The sequence below is a fragment of the Zalophus californianus genome, chromosome 5 (genome assembly GCF_009762305.2).
Source record: "Zalophus californianus isolate mZalCal1 chromosome 5, mZalCal1.pri.v2, whole genome shotgun sequence".
NCBI lineage: Eukaryota > Metazoa > Chordata > Mammalia > Carnivora > Otariidae > Zalophus > Zalophus californianus.
Window position 1 is genome coordinate 85,377,827 of NC_045599.1, and position 20,941 is coordinate 85,398,767.

General features: G+C 38.8%; 1 protein-coding gene across 2 annotated transcripts in view; it reads right to left on the minus strand.

The window, feature by feature from the left end:
- Positions 1-16,767: 16,767 nt before the first annotated feature.
- The window catches only part of PJA2 (praja ring finger ubiquitin ligase 2), a 70,800-nt gene continuing 66,626 nt past the window's right edge, over positions 16,768-20,941 (minus strand). For both annotated transcript variants that reach the window (XM_027604940.1, XM_027604942.1), the window contains exon 10: positions 16,768-20,081. In XM_027604940.1, coding sequence (XP_027460741.1) covers positions 19,956-20,081 — 126 coding nt within the window. In that variant the 3' untranslated portion in view covers positions 16,768-19,955. The remainder of the gene's footprint in view (positions 20,082-20,941) is intronic.

The window sequence follows — 20,941 nt, forward strand, 5'->3', positions numbered from 1 at the left end:
TGAGAAGAGAATCTTAAAAGGAGAAGGAGAAAAGCAACTTGTTACATACAAGGGAACCCCCATAAGACCATCAGCCAATTTTTAGCAGAAACTTTACAGAAAAGAAGAGAGTAGCACAATATACTCAGAGTGCTGAAAACAACACTTGCAACCAAGAATACTCTACTTGGCAAAGTTACCATTCAGAATTGAAGGAGAGATGGTTTTCCAGACAAACAAAAGCTAAAGTGTTCATCACTAAACTGGCCTTATAAGAAATATTAAAAAGACTTCTCTGAACTGAAAAAGAAAAGGTGCTTATTAGTAACAAGAAAACAATGAAAATATAAATCTCACTGATAAGGGTAAATATATAGTAAAGGTAGTGGATTAATAACATAAAGCTAGTATGAGGGTTTAAAAAGAAAAGTAGTAAAAACAATTATAACTATAATAATTAGCTAAGAGATACACAAGATAAAAATAAACTGTGACATCAAAAACATAAAATGTTGTGGGGAGAGTAAAAATGGAGAGCTTTAGAACGCATTCAAACTTAAGATATTATCAACTGAAAATAGACTGTTATAAGTATAGGTTGTTATATGTAACCCTCATGGTAACTACAAAGCAAAAATCTATAGTAGATACACAAAAGATGAGAAAGAAATCTGAGCACACCACTAATGAAAGTCATCAAACCATGAAGGAAGACAGCAAGAGAAGAAGAAAGGAAAAAGTGGAACTACAAAAAGCCAGAAAGCAATTAATAAACTGGCAATAATTACATACCTATCGATAATTACTTTAAATGTAAATGGATTAAATTCTACAATCAAAAGACACAGAGTGGCTGAGTGGATAAAAACACAAGACCCACCTATGTGCTGCCTATTAGACACTCACTTCAGAAGCAAGGACACACACACAGACTAAAAGTGAAAGGACTGAGAAAGATACTCCATGCAACTGGAAAACAAAAGAAAACTAGAGTGGCTATACTTACATCAGATAACATAGACTTTAAAACAAAGGCTGTATTCAGAGAAAAAGAAGGGCATTACATAATAATAAAGTGGTCAACAACAGAAGGATATAACATTTGTAAATACTTATGCAGCCAACACAGGAACACCTAAATATATAAAGTAAATGTTAACAGACCTAAAGGAAGAAATAGGCAGCAGTTCAATAAAAGTAGGAAATTTTAACACCCCATTTGTATCAATGGATAGATCATCCAGAAAAATAATCAGTAAGGAAATATTGGCCTTAAACAACATATTAGACTTAACAGATATATACAAAACATTCCATCCAAAATAAGCAGAATATACATTCTTCTCAAGTACACAAGGAACATTCTCCAGGATAAATTATATACACCATAAAATAAGTCTTGATAAATTTAAGAGGATTGAAATCATATCAAGCATCTTCTCCAACCCACAATGGTATGAAACTAGAAATCAATAACAAGAAGAAAACTGGAAATTTCACAAATATGTGGCAATTAAACAACATGCTACTGGGTCAATGAAGAAATCAAAATATACCTAAAGACAGATGAAAATGAAAATACAACATACCAAAATTTATGTGATGCAGCAAAAGCAGTGGAAGTTCATGGTGATAAATCCTACCTCAGGAAACAAGAAAAAGCTCAAACAATCTAAATTTACACATAAGGAACTAGAAAAAGAACAAACAAAGTCCAATATAAGTAGAAAGAAAGAAAAGAACAGAGCAGAAATAATTGAAATGAAGACTAAAAAGACAATAGAAAAGATCAATGACACTAGGAGCTGGTTCTTTGAAAAGATAAGTAAAACAACAAACCTTTTAGGTACACTCACTAAGAAAAAGAGAGAGGGCTCAAATAAATAAAATCAGATATGAAAGAGGAGCCAATACAGCTGATACCACAGAAATCCACAGGACCGTAAGAGACGACTAGAACAATTATATACCAATAAATTCGACAGCCTAGAAGAAATGGATAAATTCTTAGAAACATACAACCTTCCAAGACTGAATCATAAAAAACCTCCAGAAAATTTGAATAAACTGATTACTAGTAAGGAGATTGAATCAGTGATCAAAAACCTCCCAAACAAATGAAAGTCCAGGACCCTATGTCTTCACTGGTGAATTTGATCAAAATTCTAATTGGAATTAATACTAGTCCTTTTCAAACTCTTCCAAAAGTAGAAGAGGAGAGAACACTTCCAAACTCATGTTATGAGGCCAGCATTACCCTGATACCAAAATAAGAAAAAGATATCCCCCCCCAAAAAAAGGGGGAGAGAAAAAGTTACAGGCCCATATTCCTGATGAAGACAGACACAAAAATCCTCAACAAAATATTAGGAAACCAAATTCAACAATACATTAAAAAAGATCATACACCATGATCAGGTGGGATTTATTCCAGGGGTGTAAGAATGGTGCAACATCCACAAATCAATTAATGTGATACACCACATTAACAAAACAAAGAAGAATCATATGATCAACTCAATAGTTGCAGAAAAAGCATTTGACTAAATTCAGCATCCATTTATGATTGAAACTCTCAACAAAGTAAATGCAGAGGGAATGTACCTCAGCATAATAAAGGACATATATGACAAGCCTATAGCTAACATCATATTCTTTCAGCTTTTCCTCTAAGATCAGAAATAAGACAGTAAGACAGTTGCCACTTTTATTCAACATAATATTGAAAGTCCTAGCCAGGTAAATTAGTCAAGACAAAGAAATAAGCATCACAATTGGGAAGGAAGAAGTAAAACTGTAACTATTTGCAGATGACATAATATTATATATAGAAAAACCCTAAAGACTCCACCAAAAAACTGTTAAGAGTTAATCAAAGGATTCAGTAAAAGTTGTAGGATACAAAATCAGTATACAAAAATCTGTTGCATTTTTAATAACAAACTATCAGAGAAATTTAAAAAACAATCTCATTTACAGTTGCATCAAAAAGAATAAAATACCTAGGAATAAATTTAATCAAGAAGGTGAAAGACATGTGGGGAAGGTGAAAGACACATATGCCAAAAACTATAAGACAATGATGAAAGTAACTGAAGAAGACACAAATAAATGGACAGATATTCTGTGTTCATGGATTGGAAGAATTAATATTGGTTAAAATACCCATATCACTGAAAGCAATCTATAGATTCAATGCAATCTCTAATCAAAATTCCAATGGCATTTTTTGACAGAAATAGAACAATTCTAAAATGTGTATAGAACCACAAAAGACCATGAATAGCCAAGGCAATCTTGAGAAAGAACAAAGTTGGGGGGTGCCTGGGTGGCTCAGTAGGTTAAGGGTCCAACTCGTGATTTTGGCTCAGGTCACGATCTAATGGTCATGGGATTGAGCCCCGCATAGGGCTCTGTGCCCAGCTGCAAGAATGCTTGAGATTCTCTCTCTCCTTTCTATCTCCCTATGTCCCTCCCCCTGCTCCCATTCTCTCTCTTTCTAAAATAAATAAATAAATCTTTAAAAAAAGAAGAAAGTTGGAGGTATTGTGCTCCCTGATGTCAAATTGTACTAAAAATCCAAAGTAATTGAAATGATATTTTATGTATTGTCATAAAAATAGATACATAGATCAATGAAACAGGAGAGCCCAGAAATACCTATGCATATATGGTCAATCAATTTACAACAGAGGAGCCAACAATATACAATAGGGAAGGGACAGTCTCTTCAATAAATGGTGCTGGGAAAACTGCACAATCACATGCAAAAGAATAAAGGGGACCCCCCCATCTTATACCATACAGAAAAATTAACTCAAAATGGATCAAAGATTTGAACATAAGACCTGAAACCACAAAACTCCTAGAAGAAAACATAGATGGCAAGCTCCTTGACTTGTCTTGGAGATGAATTTTTGGATCTGATTCTAAACACAAAGACAACAAAAGCAAAAATAAACAAGTGGGATTACATCAAATTAAAAATCTTCTACACAGCAAAGGAAACCATCAACAAACAGAAAAGGCAAACTACTGAAAGGGAGAAAATTTTTCAAATCATATTTCTGATAAGGAGTTAATATGCAAAGTATATAAAGAACTGATACAACTCAGAAAACAAACAAACAAATAATCTGGTTTTAAAAAGGGGAATGGACCTGAATAGACATTTTTCCTAAAAAGATATACAAGTGGCCAAAAAGTATATGAAAAGATGCTCAACATCACCAATCATCGGGGAATGCAAATCAAAATCATGAGATATCACCTCACGCCTCCTGTTAGAAATGCAGTAACACCAGCATTTTTCACAGAGCTGGAACAAACAATTCTGGAACGTGTATGGAACCAGAAAAGACCCCGAATAGCCACAGTAATGTTGAAAAAGAAAACCGAAGCTGGAGGTATCACAATTCTGGACCTCAAGCTGTATTACAAAGCTGTAATCAACAAGACTATACGGTACTGGCACAAAAACAGACACATAGATCAATGGAATGGAATGGAATAGAGGGACCCTCAACACTATGGCCAACTAATTTTCAACAAAGCAGGAAAGAATATCCCACAGAAAAAAGACAGTCTCTTCAACAAATGATATTGAGAACACTGGATGGTAACATGCAGAAGAATGAAACTGGGCCACTTCCTTACACCATACACAAAAACAAATTCAAAATGGATTTAAGACCTAGATGTAAGACAGGAATCCATCAAAATCCTAGGGGAATGTAGGCAGCAACCTCTTTGACCTCAGCTGCAGCAACTTCTTGCTAGACACATCTCCAAAGGCAAGGGAAACAAAAGCAAAAACGAACTATTGACCTCATCAAGATAAAGATAAAAGATAAAAAGTTTCTGCACAGTGAAGGAAACAATCAACAAAACTAATAGTCAACCTATGGAATGGGAGAGGATATTTGCAAATGATACTACAGATAAAGGGCTGGTATCCAAGATTTATACAGAACTTCTCAAAATCAACACCCCAAAAACAAATAATCCAGTCAAGAAATGGGCAGAAGACATGAACAGCCATTTCTCCAAAGAAGACATACAAATGGCTAACAGACATGAAAAAATGCTCAGCATCAGGGAAATACAAATCAAAACCGCAATAAGATACCACCTCACACCGGTCAGAATGGCTAAAAACATTTTTTAAAGATTTTATTTATTTATTTGACAGAGAGAGAGAGAGAGAGAGAGAGAGAGCAAGCAAGCAAGCACAAGCAGGGGGAGCAGCAGAGGGAGAGGGAAATGGGGCTCAATCCCAGGACCCCGGGATCATGACCTGAGCTAAGGCAGATGCTTAACCAACTGAGCCACCCAGGTGCCTCTAGAATGGCTAAAATTAACAACTCAGGAAACAACAGATGTTGGTGAGGATGCAGAGAAAGGAGAACTCTCTTACACTGTTAGTGAGAATGCAAACTGGTGCAGCCACTCTGGAAAACAGTATGGAGGTTCCTCAGAAAGTTAAAAATAGAACTACCCTACAACCCAGCAATTACACTACTAGGTATTTATCCAAAGGACACAAAAATAGTGATTCAAAGGGGCACATGCGACCCCAATGTTTATAGAAGCAATGTCCACAACTGCCAAAATATAGAGAGAGCCCAGATGTCCATGGACAGATGAACGATTAAAGATGTGATATATACATATATATATATAAAATGGAATATTACTCAGCTATCAAAAAGAATGAAATCTTGCCATTAGCAATGACATGGATGGAACTAGAGTGTATTATGCTGCGTGAAATAAGTCAGTCAGAGAAACACCATGTGATTTCACTCATGGAATTTAAGAAACAAACTGATTAACATAGGGCAAGGGAAGGAAAAATAAGATAAAAACAGAGAGAGAGGCAAACCGTAAAAGACTGTTGACTACAGGGAATAAACTGAGGGTTGCTGGAGGGGAAGTAACTGGGGGGATGGGGTAATGGGGTGATGAGCATTAAGGAGGGCACTTGATGTAATGAGCACTGGTTGTTATATGCAACTGATGAATCACTAAATTCTACCCCTGAAACTAATAATATACTATATGTTAACTAACTTGAATTTAAATTAAAAAAAAAAAGAAAAAAACACACAAAAAAATCACAGACAAAAAAAAAATGCTATCATCGAAAAGGTAAGAAATAGTAAGTGCTGGCAAGGATTCAGAGAAAAGGAAACCCTTACTGGTGGTGGAAATGTAAACTGGTGCAGCCACTATGGAAAACAGTATGGAGTTTTCTCAAAAGTTTAAAAACAGAACTATCATATGACCCAGCAATTCCACTTCTGGGTATTTATCTAGAGAATATGAAAAAACTAATTCTAAATGATATATGCACCCCCATGTTTACTGCAGCATTATTTATAATAGCCAAGATATGGAGGCAACCTAAGTGTCCATCGATGGATGAATAGATAAAGAAGATGTATAAAGACACACACACAAACTGGGATACTATTCAGCCATAAAGAAGAAGGAAATCTTGCTATTTGCAACAACATGGAGGGACCCTTGAGGGCATTATGTCAAGTGAAATAAGTCAGACAGAGAAGGACATAAACTGTATGATCTCACTTACATGTGAAATCTAAAACAGCTCAAAAACCAAAACCCAAGAACCCCCAGCTCAGAGATATAGAGAAATGATTGGTGGTTGGCAGGGGTCGGGGGATTCGGGAGGTATACGTAAAATGGGTACATGAGGTTAAAGAGTACAAACTCATAGTTATAAAATAAATAAGTACTGGAGATCTAACGTACAGCATGGTACCTAGTGTGAATAATATTGTGCTGCATATTTGAAAGTTCCTAATAGATCTTTAGAGGCTCATCCCAAGTAAAAATAAATTTGTAACTGTGTAGGACACAAACATTAATAACTAGGCTTACTGTGATGATCATTTCATAATATATGCAAATATATGTTGTTTCAATCATGATGCCGTACACCTGAAAGTCATGTTATATGTCAATTATACCTCAGTTAAAAAAATGCAACCCAAATGCTTAAAAAATAATAGGCAACTTTTATTGAATGTTTACAATTGGGGACTTTGAGAGGATCTGAAGAAATAGCACTCCTTTTCCCTGATCAAATTCTAAACAAACTGAGAAATAAGACAAAAGAGTGGCTGGGAGTGGCCAAAGTAGCACCTTGTTATAGATACAGGCTAGGGTGCAGGAAATGGCTTGTTTCTATGGGCAAATACTTCTCTCCAGGGCCACCCCTAAGATGGGCAAGACCCTGGAAAATATTTTTGTTGGGCTTTTATTTATACAAACAATTTGAATAAAAAATATTATAAAACTCATGGGTCCAAGTGAGGTATTGGGATTTATCAATCAAGATTTAGAACAAATAATGAGTAGATAAGACATACATACTTGTTTGTGGTCTTGTCAGTGCATGTGAAGGTTTTTCATACTTTTCAGGTATCACTTCTTCCTGTCCAGGTCCAGGAGCCATTCGTTCATGTTCTTTATTGTCATTTGCGATGTTCCTAGCTAATTTCATATCTCCCACACTGAGGAAATGATAATAGCATTATTACTCATGATGTCATGGCCTTTCAGAACCTGTTTGTATTGAAACAATACAGGTCTTCTTGCCTCTGCAGCTCCCTAATTCCATTTACTTAATGCTGGTTACATCATTACTTCGGACACTACATCACCCAAAGTGTCACCTGAGAATAGCAGCATCCAATGACTGACTATATCAAAGGTCATTACTGTGCTTCATTGATGACCACAAGTAAGTCTCATTGAGAATATGCAGGAAAATATGAATAACTTCATTTTCCAAATACACTAAATGTAGGGTTCTGACTCTTACAGCATAAACAGAGCGGCATGTCTTCCAACTACATCCTCTCTTGAATTCCTTAGGCTATAGTCTCTGCATTTCTAGAATGTCCTCTTTCCATGGGGATGGCACCTCTGCCTTCCACACACCATGAGCAGGGAGGAGGGGTGATGAGCAGTTCCCTTTGCACAAGAAATGCCAATCCCTCATCCAGCATGGTTTAAAACCAACTTGTGAGAAGGGGGGTTGGAGGGATGGGGTGGCTGGGTGATGGACATTGGGGAGGGTATGTGCTATGGTGAGCAATGTGAATTGTGTAAGACTGATGAGTCACAGACCTGTACCCCTGAAACAAATAATACATTGTTAATAAAAAAAAAAAAAAAAAAACTTGTGAGAGCATGACATCGCCCCAGTTGGGAGTTAGGAGAGGGCATGAATGGAAAGGGCCAGCTGGTGTTGTGGAGGAATGGTCTCAAGTGTCCTCGAGGGGATGGGCATAGTCACCTGAGTCCACTTGATGGGGGTTGGCACACTGCTAGCAGTGGGCGTGGAACAGGGCAAAGGACACCTGCGCCCCCCCACCTTGAGTCATGTAGACCAGGTGGCACATTGGTGACGGAGGCCCACACATGCAGCTCAAGCCAAGACCTGAACTTGCTTTGCTTCTGATGTGAATGAGGGGTACTCCAAATCAGCTTGATTCTGGGGGCCTAATCTTGCCCATTCTTGCAAAAAGAAACATCCTGCCAGTCAGCAAGGTAGTTGCTGGTGAGGACGCCTTCCTGGAACCAGAGCCTGGCTACGGGGCCCAGAATGACCCCATGCGTGTGAGTCCCGGCAGCCCTGGGAACATCTCTTTGAGCTCACATGCAGGGGAGAGGGGGGTGGAGGAGAGGGCACCCAGAGACAGACACAGGGGTGGGGCCCACACTCACCCCTGCCCAGATGTCACTGCCTGTCAGGCCAGTTCCAGGCCCTGGAGGGGGACTTGGAACGTTTCGAGAAAGGGACTCCGAAGCGCGGGGCCCCTGCTCGTGGTGTGGGGTGGGAGGTGTGAGGGCTGTGTGGCTCTTCTCAGTGGTGAAGCTCGGAGTTAGCCTGACCGAGTGGTCCTTACAGCATTACCAGTCTCAAAGGAGCGAGCGCCGCCCTTGGAAGAGCAGAGGCAAGCGTTCACTTCCAAGGGAGGAAAGAACCTTTAGCTCGACTCACCCTAATCCTAACCAGATTAAGCAAGTGAGGGGGGGAGAGAGCCCAGGCATGTCTCAGCAGTACAGTTCCCTCCACATGGAAGGAAATGTGGGGGGTGCAGACTAAGTGTTCCCACCTCACCCGTACTGTGTACCTGCGGGGATTCTAAGTACTTGGCAGGTCTGAACTCACTGAGTCCTGCAAGAGAAATACCACCTGTCCCTGTTTTATAGATGCAGGCAACAGACTCATGGAGGTGAAGGAAGCGGCCCACGAGCTCACAGCTAGTACGTGGTCAGACTTGGGATTTACACTCTGGCAACCTGGCTGAGGGAGGAAAGAAGGGACACAGGAGAGTAAGAAAGGACTAGTACCTGTCACCTCTGGAGTAATGGGCAGGATTGAGGGTTTTCTTCTTCACTTATAACTTGGAGCGAGTCAATATTGCCTCAGCTTCCCTCTTTTCAAGAAAGTCCACCCAGAACAACCTTAAATGTGAAAAGAAAAAATATTCTCCCCAGGTGCAAAGAAGCTTATCCTCACTTTTGTAGACATCATCTTTGACATTAACAGGTCACTAGGGAATGCTGTTACTCAATTTACAAGACAAAATGTTCCCTTCATTGTGATTTTTTTTTTTTTTTCTCCCAGCAGGTTTCCTACTTCAGGACCATGAAGCAATCACCGGGCTCCTAGGGATTATTAATCAGTATTGTCATACTTATAAAGCCCCAAATTTCACCCTGTACTTTCATTTTAATAGAGGGCCTGCTGCAGAGCAAGCTGTCAAGAATGCCAAGGCAGGCTAGACTCCAGTCTAGAATAGATGAAATGCACTTAACCTTCAAGCCCAGAGCTGAAGAAACGCTGTTTCCATGAGGTCTTCTGCTGACTTTGCAGGGGTGAACTGCGGTGGCCAACAACCAGGCCAGAGGTTAGATGGTAGAATTTTCTGCAGAGAGAGTCCAACCAGAGAAGGACAAGCTAATTTTTTTAAGACATGAATTATGGATGTCTTCCCGAATACAGTGCGACTCAACTTTCTCAGTGATTTGGGAGCAAAGCATCACAACAGTGCAGTCCCTTAAAGTATGCAGGGAAGGAAGCTTCTCTTGCTTCCAGGGTGAAGGACTGTGGCACATCCCGCTGTGAACAGAGAGGTGGTGGGGAGTACAGACATAGAGCTGTGAGCAGGGACAGCTCTCAGGCCTCCACCCGGCACTTCCTGCAGCTCAGGTGGATATACATTCCCAGTCCTGGCACTCTTTTTCTGAGCCATATTCAACAATACCCCCTGGAGCCAACCGATCAGGGGTGAGGAGCTAGGCAAAGCCTACTTATCACCTTTGACTGTGGGAGACCCATAGGGTTTTAGGAGGGCCTCTGAGAACGAGTCAGGGTGTGGAGGTTGAAATCAACTTTCCTAGAGGATGCTGCACTTTTTTGAGGAAAAGGAACAATTATATGTATGTAAATATACATATGTGCATTTTTTGCTAATATGGTAAAATATTAATAATTCTTAAATTTTTGAAGCCGTAAAAGTTTGTGATGGTTACATAGGGGTTTGTTATGTATTCTAATCGCTCATTTTTAAAAAATATTAAAAATTTTTTTAAATGACATATCTTCTTAAAAATCCCTTAGAAGGTTAACATTTGTGCCCTGAAAATGTGGCAAATACCTGTGGAGAAATTCTGTTGCTGGAAGGTGGAGAACCACTGACATTTGCGTTTATTTTCTGTCTCATTATAGTTCTCCAGCTCTCCTGCTCTGCGCACACACTCTCCCTCCCCATGTCAAGACTTTCCTAACTTAAAATTGACCTGAAAATGGAAGCAGAAAAAAAGGAACTCACAAGTAAACGTCTTGATCTGCTTATTTGTCACTATCTTCCCCCTTGGTCTGCTTGCAGCTGAGGACCTGTGCACAAAGCAGGCAAATGCAACCTATTTCTGATCTAACCTTAGCCGCTGCTCTGACTTTCCAAAGGATTACACTGGGCAAGAAAGCAGGAGCATAGCTTTTTGGCCAAGTAGGACAACTGTTAGTGGTCAGAAGACCTGAATTCAAGTCCTAGCTCTAACACTTTCTGGCTGTGTGATCATGGGCCAGCCACTGCCTCCTTCTTAAGGGAGATCATGTATCAGTGATTTAATCGTTGACTGTTCATTGATCCTAAGTACAAAGCACTCTGTAAATAGACAAACTCCTTCTGCCAAGTTGCTTTGGCAATGCTCTCCTGGCCTCCTGTGGTATCTGTTACTAGAGATGATGAGGCCATGGGTTTTCATTAACCAAAAGGATTAGCTGTCAGGGACAGACTAGGGTAGAACAAGACCATGTAGAGTGGATTTAGCGTAAGTAACAGAAGGGACTCGATATTTACCCAGATTCAGTTACAACTTGCTTTCTACTTAGGCCTCACCAGTCTGCAGAAATACAACAGGCTTCCTTTGACCACATCATTGATCTTGCTTGGAGATGTGGATAGTGGTCACTGGCACTGTGGGGCCACAGGGACTGACGAGAGAAAAATGGAGGCGGAATCCTCTCCATAGTGGATTTGAGAGTAACATAAAAGTCTGCATCTGCTGAGATCATGTTTTGCAGGTAGGAGAATAAATCGATTTAATCTGTTTAGGCTCCTCTCCTTAGCCTCTCTGGGCTTATTCTCTGTGCAATACTGGTAATTCCCCCCTTCCGAATCATTTTTGATCCAAATGTAGTGTTTTCATCTCTACTGAAACAATGTTATAAAAAAGGGCTACTGAACTTCCAGGTGAGTCTGCAAGAACTATCAGTACTGCAGCTGATAGTAGCCCTACTAAAGCTTGCTAAGCCACCCCCCCTATCCTCTCATCAGATAGGCACCCCTATCCTCCATCTTTCTGTACCTCTTCTGTTCTTTAGAACCTAAACAGCATGCAGTTGTTGTGAGTTACAATGTAGCGAACTTGACAATTTGAAAGTGGTGCTTACTCCTTGTGAAGCCCGAGTAAGACAGTTTCCGGTATGTTAGTTCTGGTCCACCCGCACAGTTACCACAACGTGTAAGATATTTTGCCCCGGGGCCAGCACAGTGAGTAGGAAAGCAAGGCTTCAGAACTGCCTGCTTTACATTCCAATTTCAGGTAAAAACACACTGGATGCTTATGTGTATATGCCATAGAACACAAGGATCTGAAGGGAAAGGTAATAAAAATGTATCACAGGAAAGAAGGTAAGACACTTTTAAGTGTTGCTTCTTCCCTCCATTCTGCTCAGCCCCATCTCTGAAAAATCAACTTTCTAACTTCTCTGGTTGTGAGATATCATGAACTTTAAAAATGAGGAAAAGAAACAGCAGGGGAGTCGTTTGCTGTTCAAAATTCTGAAAAAATACTTTGTTTTTCCTTGCCATATTATTTTGCTAAATTGTTAGAGAGAGACATTATTGCCTTAAGTTATGTACTGCTGATCAAAGTTCTAATGTCCTGGGAGCCACAGAGCCAATCCCTCTGAAGAGATCTTCAACCTACAAACATAGCAACATACTACAGATTCTTTCGGTTTGAGGGGACTTGGGCTAGCTAGCCACCTTGGGGAGCTCAGCATTTGTTATTCTTTCTCCGTTTCGGTTGCTTCTAGCTTTGATAACCATGGAAGAGCTCTTAAAGCTCTGTGAGCCAGGCCTTTCCCCAGGTCAAGATGAAACCCTTTCCATTTAGTGAATCCAGCTGCTTGGGAGAGGTGGGAAGGCATGTAAGAGTCTCCTCACTACAATGGAGACTTCAGGAGGTCAGAGAATTTGAGTATCTTGTTTATAGTTGTGCCAGAGCAGCACATGATAAACGTTTGTTAAACAGATAGCAGCTTGGGATATGCAAAGTTCATTTGTTGGGTTTGCGGAAGGCATTTTATCAGAAGATTCAGGGAGGATGCCAGGCTGATATGTCCTAATACACTATTTCCAAAAGCGGACTAATTTCTATTAAAAAAAAAAAAACTTTAAACATCTTCTTTCAGGTGCTTACTTATTTGGATGTAGGCTGTAGCCAAGGGACTCACCTGTGATTCCCCCTGATCCTAGACTAAAGCTTGCTAAGCCACCCCCCCATCCCTATCCTCATCTGCCTTAAATGTGAATTTAAAGTAAAATACAAACCGACATTCTGTAACGGCATCAAACCTAGGGTACTGCAATACCTCGGCTGAAGGATCCTTAGTCCAGGTCAAGAGGAAAAATTACTTGTTGAGGCCAAAGGTTGGTCAGTATGATGGTATGTAGTGAAGCCCCTTAGTAAAGCTGTAGCACTTGGGTTCTTTTAACAACAACAACAAAAAACAAGCAAGCAAACAACAAAACAAAACAAAACCCCAGGAAGACAAATGGACTGAGGGCATAGCTTAAAACCCTGGGTAGAATTTAAGATAGCATTTAAGGATTGAAATCAAAAGGAAGCCCTCTGTCAAATGTCTATTCCTACTGATGGAAACAATTTGGGGGTAAGGTTCTCTACTCTTTGGCGTGATTACAATTGTTGAGGGCAAACACCCACTACTTCTTAAGGAAGAAATCCAGAGACTTTTGGAAAAGGTGGGGCTGAGTCACTTACAGACAGGTGTCTACATTAGTGAGGACTTACTGGCTGAAGAGACAAGAGCACGATATACATCTCAGGCCACTCTCGGCAGAATAATTTAAGGATCCCAAATTATCAGGCAGTTAGATCTCATCAGATCTTTTTTATTGTTCTTTTTTTTTTAAAAAAAGATTTTATTTATTTAACAGAGGGGGAGAGAGAGAGGGCACAAGCAGCAAAGGGAGAAGGAGAAGCAGGCTCCCCGCTGAGCAGGAAGCCTGATGCAGGGCTTGATCCCAGGACCCTGAGATCATGATCTGAGTTGAAGGCAATTAACAGACTGAGCCACCCAGGCGTCCTTCATCAGATTTTAATGGTGACTAAGAAACTTTACGAACCATTAGAACTTTGGTCAGCAGTACATAACTTACGGCAATAATGTCTCTGTAACAATTTAGCAAAATAATATGGCAAGGAAAAACAAAATATTTTTTCAGAATTTTGAACAGCCCCCCACCGCGTTTCTTTTCCTCATTTTTAAAATGCAGACTGCATCCCAAACAAGTTATTTAAATATTAACAATGATCAGATAGGCTGCTCCTATCCAGGAAGGTGGCATGAATAAGAACCCTTGAGCTCTTAAGAACCAGGACTCAATTTTTTAATTTGTGAGGGTGGGAAAAAACCACCTACCCTGCAAATTCATTACGAAGATTAAAACAGAAAGCCTAACACAATGTCTAGCATTTCATAAACAAACTATTCTTATAATGTAAAAATTTTTTTCTGGACCCTGGGTGGCTCAGTTAGTTAAGCGTCTGCCTTAGGCTCAGGTCATGATCCTGGGGTCCTGGGATAGAGCCCCCACCTGGGGTTCTCTACTCAGCTGGGAGTCTGCTTCTCCCTCTCCCTCTGCCTTTTCCCCTCGCCCCTGCACCTCGCTTGTGCTCTGTCAAATAAATAAAAAGTATAAATAAAGAATGCATTTTTTTCAATGAATCTTAGTAAGAGATGCTGTGTTATAATCAAATCATAGTGGCTTGCAGAATTTCTCTTACTGCAGTAAATGGCTAAGAGGTGGTATCTTTCTAAAAAGATAAAGACCTCCTCCTTCCAATTTTCCCTGTAAAAACTGTATATTGATTATAAACTAAAAATACAAAATGGAATAAATTGCCATACCCAGGCATGCAGCCTTTTAGTAAAATTATTGGTTAAATTTTATTTATTTTAATAAAGTTCCCGTCAAAATCTTTCAACTTTTGAGAGGTGATTGATGCTTTTATGATTTTCATCCGAAATGTTCATCAGTCCTCAAAGGTAGTGCCAAAATCACACAATGAGGGAAAGCAACCATATTTCCCCATGACTTTGCGTATCAACAAAGAACATTTTTTTCAAACCTTTTCCCATGCACAAACAGTAGTACTGAACCTGTGATTCTGATTCATTATAGAGAAAACAAGCAGAAAAATTAAGTGACTTGTCAAGGTCATGTTACATCAGATACCGCAAGTTTTGAGAGGAAAAATAGTAGATTCTAAAAATTATAAAAATGAGCTTGACATTTATCACTTACCAAATTCTAGGGCTGATTAATAAACAGACGGCATGTGAGCAGTTGGAAAAGGAGGTAGTGTGGTTTCACTGAGAATAAGGCATTTCCAGCTAACTTCATTTCCTTTCTTGATTTAATATATTAGCAGATTAGGCTACGTCCACAGACAGTGCAATCTGCTTGTCTGTCAAACATGACAAAATTTCTTATAGTGTCCTTTTAGGAAAGATGAAGAACCATGAGCATATAAGTGATTGGCAGTTGCTTCTACAGCTGTCCCTAAAGTACTGATTAATGGATCAAAGTCACCTGGAGCACAGGCTCTAGTGGCATTCTCACGAGGGTCTGCATTTCATCTTGTTCTGTTCAATATTTATCATAAACTTGAACAAAGCCACTAAATACTACAGGCATGCTTCATCAAAACTGAAATGGACACAAGGCCAAGAGAAAGAACCAGAACTCGTAAGGACCTTTAAAAGTAAAATCAAGTAAGGATGAATGCAGTGCTTCAATTAGGTTACAAGAAACTGTCTTAAGTAATTTTAGGAATGGATTTGGCTTGCCAGCAATGCCTGTAAAGCTCAGCAAGAGACAACAGTATGATATGCTTCCCTAATGGTGATGGTAACGGATAACATCAACATGTTCCAATCGTTAACAGTCATGAGAATCACTCTGAAGCTGGCAATAAAGCCTCTGGACCCTGCTCTTGTCAGACCACCGAAGAACTGTGTTTAGTGCTGAGCAATGTATTTTAAGAGGGATTGAAAGGGCCAATGCCAGGTTGGTCTGGATTGGACATCATGTGAGAACTGAGAAAAATGTGAAGTCTGAGGGAAGGTATGAAGAGGTGACCATACAGAAGAAACAGGGCCTTTCTGTCTAGTGTCATGTGTGCTATTTATAAACACATGTGGGTGACACACTTCTAACAATGAAATCCGTCCCTTGTGGGAGTGCTGAGTGGCTCTAACTCTGGAAGCAGTGGTTGGATAAAAATCGTATGACAATTATAAAAGGATTTGGCCCACTAGGTGGGCCAACCCTGTCTCTAGCTCCAAGGCTATTTTCTAGCACGTATCTATTCTATTAAGGAGGAAATCACAATTCTAAACATTCTAAAGCTTCTAAACAAAATGATTCATTTTCTAACTTAATATGTGCATAATCTATCAGCACTCAATTTACCCTTCTGAAATGGGTGAGGTCTTTGAACCCTCTGGAAGTCATGAGGAATCTTCCTCAACAGGTAGATTTGATAACAGTCCTATGCCTGTTCTGGAGGAAGCCACTGAGGCGAGGTGGGCCTCTGTCCCAGAGCTTTGAGTCAGGACAGAACTACGCAGTCCTGAGTCAGTGTGGAAATCAGGCTCTGCTGAACCCACAGGATTGCTGAGAACATTTAGGGAGGAGAGGGCAGGGACTACTCCTTCAGAGCCCTTCCAGGAAGTCCATCAACCACTTCTGTATAGCTGGGCTATTAGGGCTTTCTTGGGTCACAGTTCAAGGACTATGAAATCATGTGCCCAGGAGCCTATTCCAGGCTTTTTTAATAGCTGTGTTCTTTGCCATTAATGCTAAATCCTCTAGGGGTTTAAATTATAGAAGTGATGTGACTGCACATTAATTAAATATTAGAAATGACCACTGAGTACATCCTGTTTATTGTTTATGATTTACACGGAAAATGATGGACTGGGGTTGTTGAACAATAAACCAATCAATACATTTAGACCTGGGCTTTTGAAAACTTGCATTCCATTTTAACAGTTCATATATATTTAACAGCTTATATATAAATCCAAATCACAAATAATCTTAAGAGTTAGCTCAGAGATAAACAAGAAACACAATAGAAAACCACATGGATCTACCTTTAAATATCAGCATTCATATTACAAGGAAGAAAATGTTTAAAAAAAATAAAATTATTAGGTCAAGTCACTTAACATAGAGAAATAAGAGAAACAATATTTTTGTCAATATTTATACTTATTCCTAATTTACCTTCATATATTCTTAACTTTTCCAAAAGGATCCAAACAGTATTTCAGAGGATCAAACAATATTTTGGTATCTGACCTTTTCTACCTTTGTCTGTATCAACTTGTTACAATGAAAATCCTAAGATCTGAATTTTCTTAAAAAAATTTTTTTTAAGCCAACTCTTACTCAACTTTTCTCCTTCATAGCAGCTGTTTATAGATAGTAGGGAGCCAAGAATGAAGGATAGAAACAGATGGAAAGCAAAAAGTACAGTCGCTATCTTAAGTTCAGCTCTCAACACTACTGGCTGAGTTTGGAACCAAAACCTCTTAACAACTGGCAGATAATAGCTAAATCTTAACAGGCAAAGGAGAAATATTTTCTTTGGGACAGCTGCTACTAGGAGAAGAAAACTGATGTCCCTTAATACTGCCTACATATAATTTGTGGCTTACTACAGAGCAATCTGTAGCAATGTCAGTTTAACCAGTAAGCATCACAACTGATCAGTATTACTTAAAGGAAACAAACAACAAAAAAGAAACAAGAAAAAGAAAAGAAAAAAATAAAAAAAATCACACTAGCCACAAAGTTCCACAATATACACATGAGAATTATTTTTAATCTGATTTGACTCCTTGACACTAACTGATCATCAATGAAATATGGTATGGAAAGATCACAGAGTAGAAAACAAGCAAAGATTAGTTTATACAACAGTGACTATATACATCAGAAGGAAAACATGCTAGCTAATGCAACATTAAGGCCTGAATGTAAGCATTTCCAAAGTCACAGAAGCCCCAAAGAACCCCTAAATTACAAAGTCACCACATTACATGCATGCAATGTTCAATTTTGTTTTACCCATAAAAGGATACACAGTATTTTGCTGTAAATACCAGACACACATTTACAATATATGCAAAAATTAGAATGCAAGTGTTATGTTCCTTATATTTAAGCCTCAAATGTGCCAACAGTGAAAATTCATTTAAGAATGGAGAAAAGAGATGGAATATAAATACTCAGAGAAATTACACAAATAAAATGTAATTTTGCATTTGGGAAGCCATATAAATTTTCCTTTTACATGTCCAAACTAAATAATGTACTACTCAGATGGATGTACACTCACTACGTGCTTTACAATTTTACTTGCTCAAATGTGGTATTCTAACACCTATCATTCTCGGTACTGATAGCAAATCACATCTGGAAGTTAAATATTATGTCCATCTTTGTACATATTTGCCTACTGGGTGTAATCACCTAAATGGAAAGCTGTGCAATCTTATTTTGGGATTATATAATTATGGATGACCCTAAAGGCCGAATTTCCCATAAAAACAACTAAGGAAAGCTCATTTCTTCACTTTTATAGAAGAATTGGAACAGAACTGTTTTATTAGAGGGCAAATCTGGGGTCAGGGTCTTCTTTTCCCTTTTAGAGAAAGGAAAGTAAGAAAGGAACCATGTTACATGTTCAGTTCTGCTCATAGTCACTAGGTTCATCATCATATAATCTACTCCCTTTTCACCCAGGGCTTAATTTGGTTTAATTCGAAACAACCCATTTTTATTATTTATTTCCAGGTGAATAATTTTATCAAAATAAATGAGTGTAAAGAAACAAACGCTGAAAATGTACTGTGAATAATCCTTGTTCAGGAATACTGTAAAGGAATAAATTATAACAAAGGTTTAGATATGTTGTAAAAAGACATGGCCAAATCTGTCCTATACCCCATCAATTTTATGCTTTATACAGATTGGTACAATTAACCTTCCAGTTTTTTAAGGATCAGATTTCCTCTTGGGCTACAACAGAATGAATGTTTAAACACTCTGATGCATGTTTTCAGACTTTCCAAAATATTTCAGAACCAAAATTACTTTAAACAAATTGTATCTAATATTTATAAATTTATAAACATACTTATTTATAAATTTATAAATTAAAAAACCAGTATTTATTTAACAAATGTGCCATGAATGTTCTCAAGAGTAACTGTAACCAGGCAGAAAGGGAGAAAGGATTTCATAAGGCCATCTAATTCACCTCATCATACCAAACACTGAGCACACTAGATTGTTCATAAGCTTTACTAACCTTACCGGAAGCACCAACCATAGTAAAACACTCATGCTTTGCTAACCTTACTTTAAGCACATCCACCATTTAGAAAAAGGAAAAAAAATTATTCTACTGTCTAACCATTCCAAGGGGAATTACGTTTAAGATTTTAAAATTTTGCGATGTTTAAGCCAAAATTTTGGCCTTGGTTTGGCATTCTAAAACGTCCTAACTTTAAACAAAGATGGAAGAGTAGACACCTTCCTAAAGAAACCACTCAGTATTAGGAACCAAGAGGTTCTGATGTAGCAAAAGCAAAGCGACCAATGAAAAAAGCATGTTTTAGAATTCTTTTTATTTCCAATGAAACCAAATTTTACTACTGTTGTGATCACAGTCTTCACATTTGATGCAAATAGGACAGCTTAATTATAATCACTTAGTGGCAGTACTTCGGACAAAACCAATAATATGTGCCACATATATGATTATTTCTTCTGGAGAGAGTTAATTTGGTAAGCTTGACTTTACAATACCAACGTATTCAACAAAAGAAAATGGATGCACTGCTTCAACATTCAGCCTGAAAATGTTTAGTACTTTCTGTGAACCTAAATTTAGTTTAGAAAGGTTAATATTCTTCTTTCTAAACTATGGCATAGACTATATATAGCATTTTAAATTTATTTATATATAATTATTTGCACATCAGATTGAGAAGGAATTTGCAGATTGACTTTGACAGAGTGATCTCATTCAAGGGTTAAGGTTTAGGGGGCTTCCGCAGAGCTGTCGCCAGAAGGGGGGGCCTCCTGGTCAGGCTCGGAGGATGCAGCTGCCGATGCCTCGATGACGGCAGGTGGGAAGTGGCGGCGGCACACGGGGCATGTTCCCGACTGGAGGGGGAGGAAAACAAGGTCAGAGCCAAAGGAAGGGTCCTAACTGCCATATAATATCTTAGCAAAGAAGAAAAACCAGTATTGGTATCCTAAAAACAAATAAAAAAAACTTAAAAAACAAAACAAAACAAAAAAAAATCAATCAACTTCAAACCCACCCAATCCAGAGAGGCAAAATTGTGATGCTATTTCCTCTTTATCCTAATCAGATTCTAATTTCTTTGAGGGTGAATAGCGTCTCCTAATCGTGTTTGTACCTTTCAGGTCAGTCATCTTTCATTCAGGATTAACAGAGAGTCTACTACACTCCTTGCTCAGCACTGGTGCTACGGTGGAATGTGAGCAAGGAGTCACAGTGCATGTCCTCACCTGAACTGAATTAGCTTTATTATTTACTCCATGATGCCTACATTAGAGAAACCACAGACCTGATTAATTCACATATTTGTTAACACCAAATCATCCCCTAGGACGGACTTCCCTTACATATACCGAAGTCTCAAGTGTATGTCAAAACAGATGGGCCTCAGACCTTTATTAGCCATCCTTTTGAAAAAGATATGGAGAGTGAAGTGCCTTCTAAGTGATGAAAGAAATCAACTGTAGAGCTAGGAGGGAAGATGGGACAAGGAAAGCAGTCATACTGTGAGTACATCTTTGGACCAAAGATGACAGAGATGTGTCATCTGGTGATAGATTATCCCCTCAAGAATATGTTTTCTCCCCCAGAGACAGCCCTGATAGAAATCGCGCTGTTGAACAAAGATTTGTATCTTGGGGATCTTTTCCCCAGAGGAAAGGCTTTTTCTTGACGGGAAAGAGATGAGGAGATTATTACTTGGGGTCATAGCCAAGTC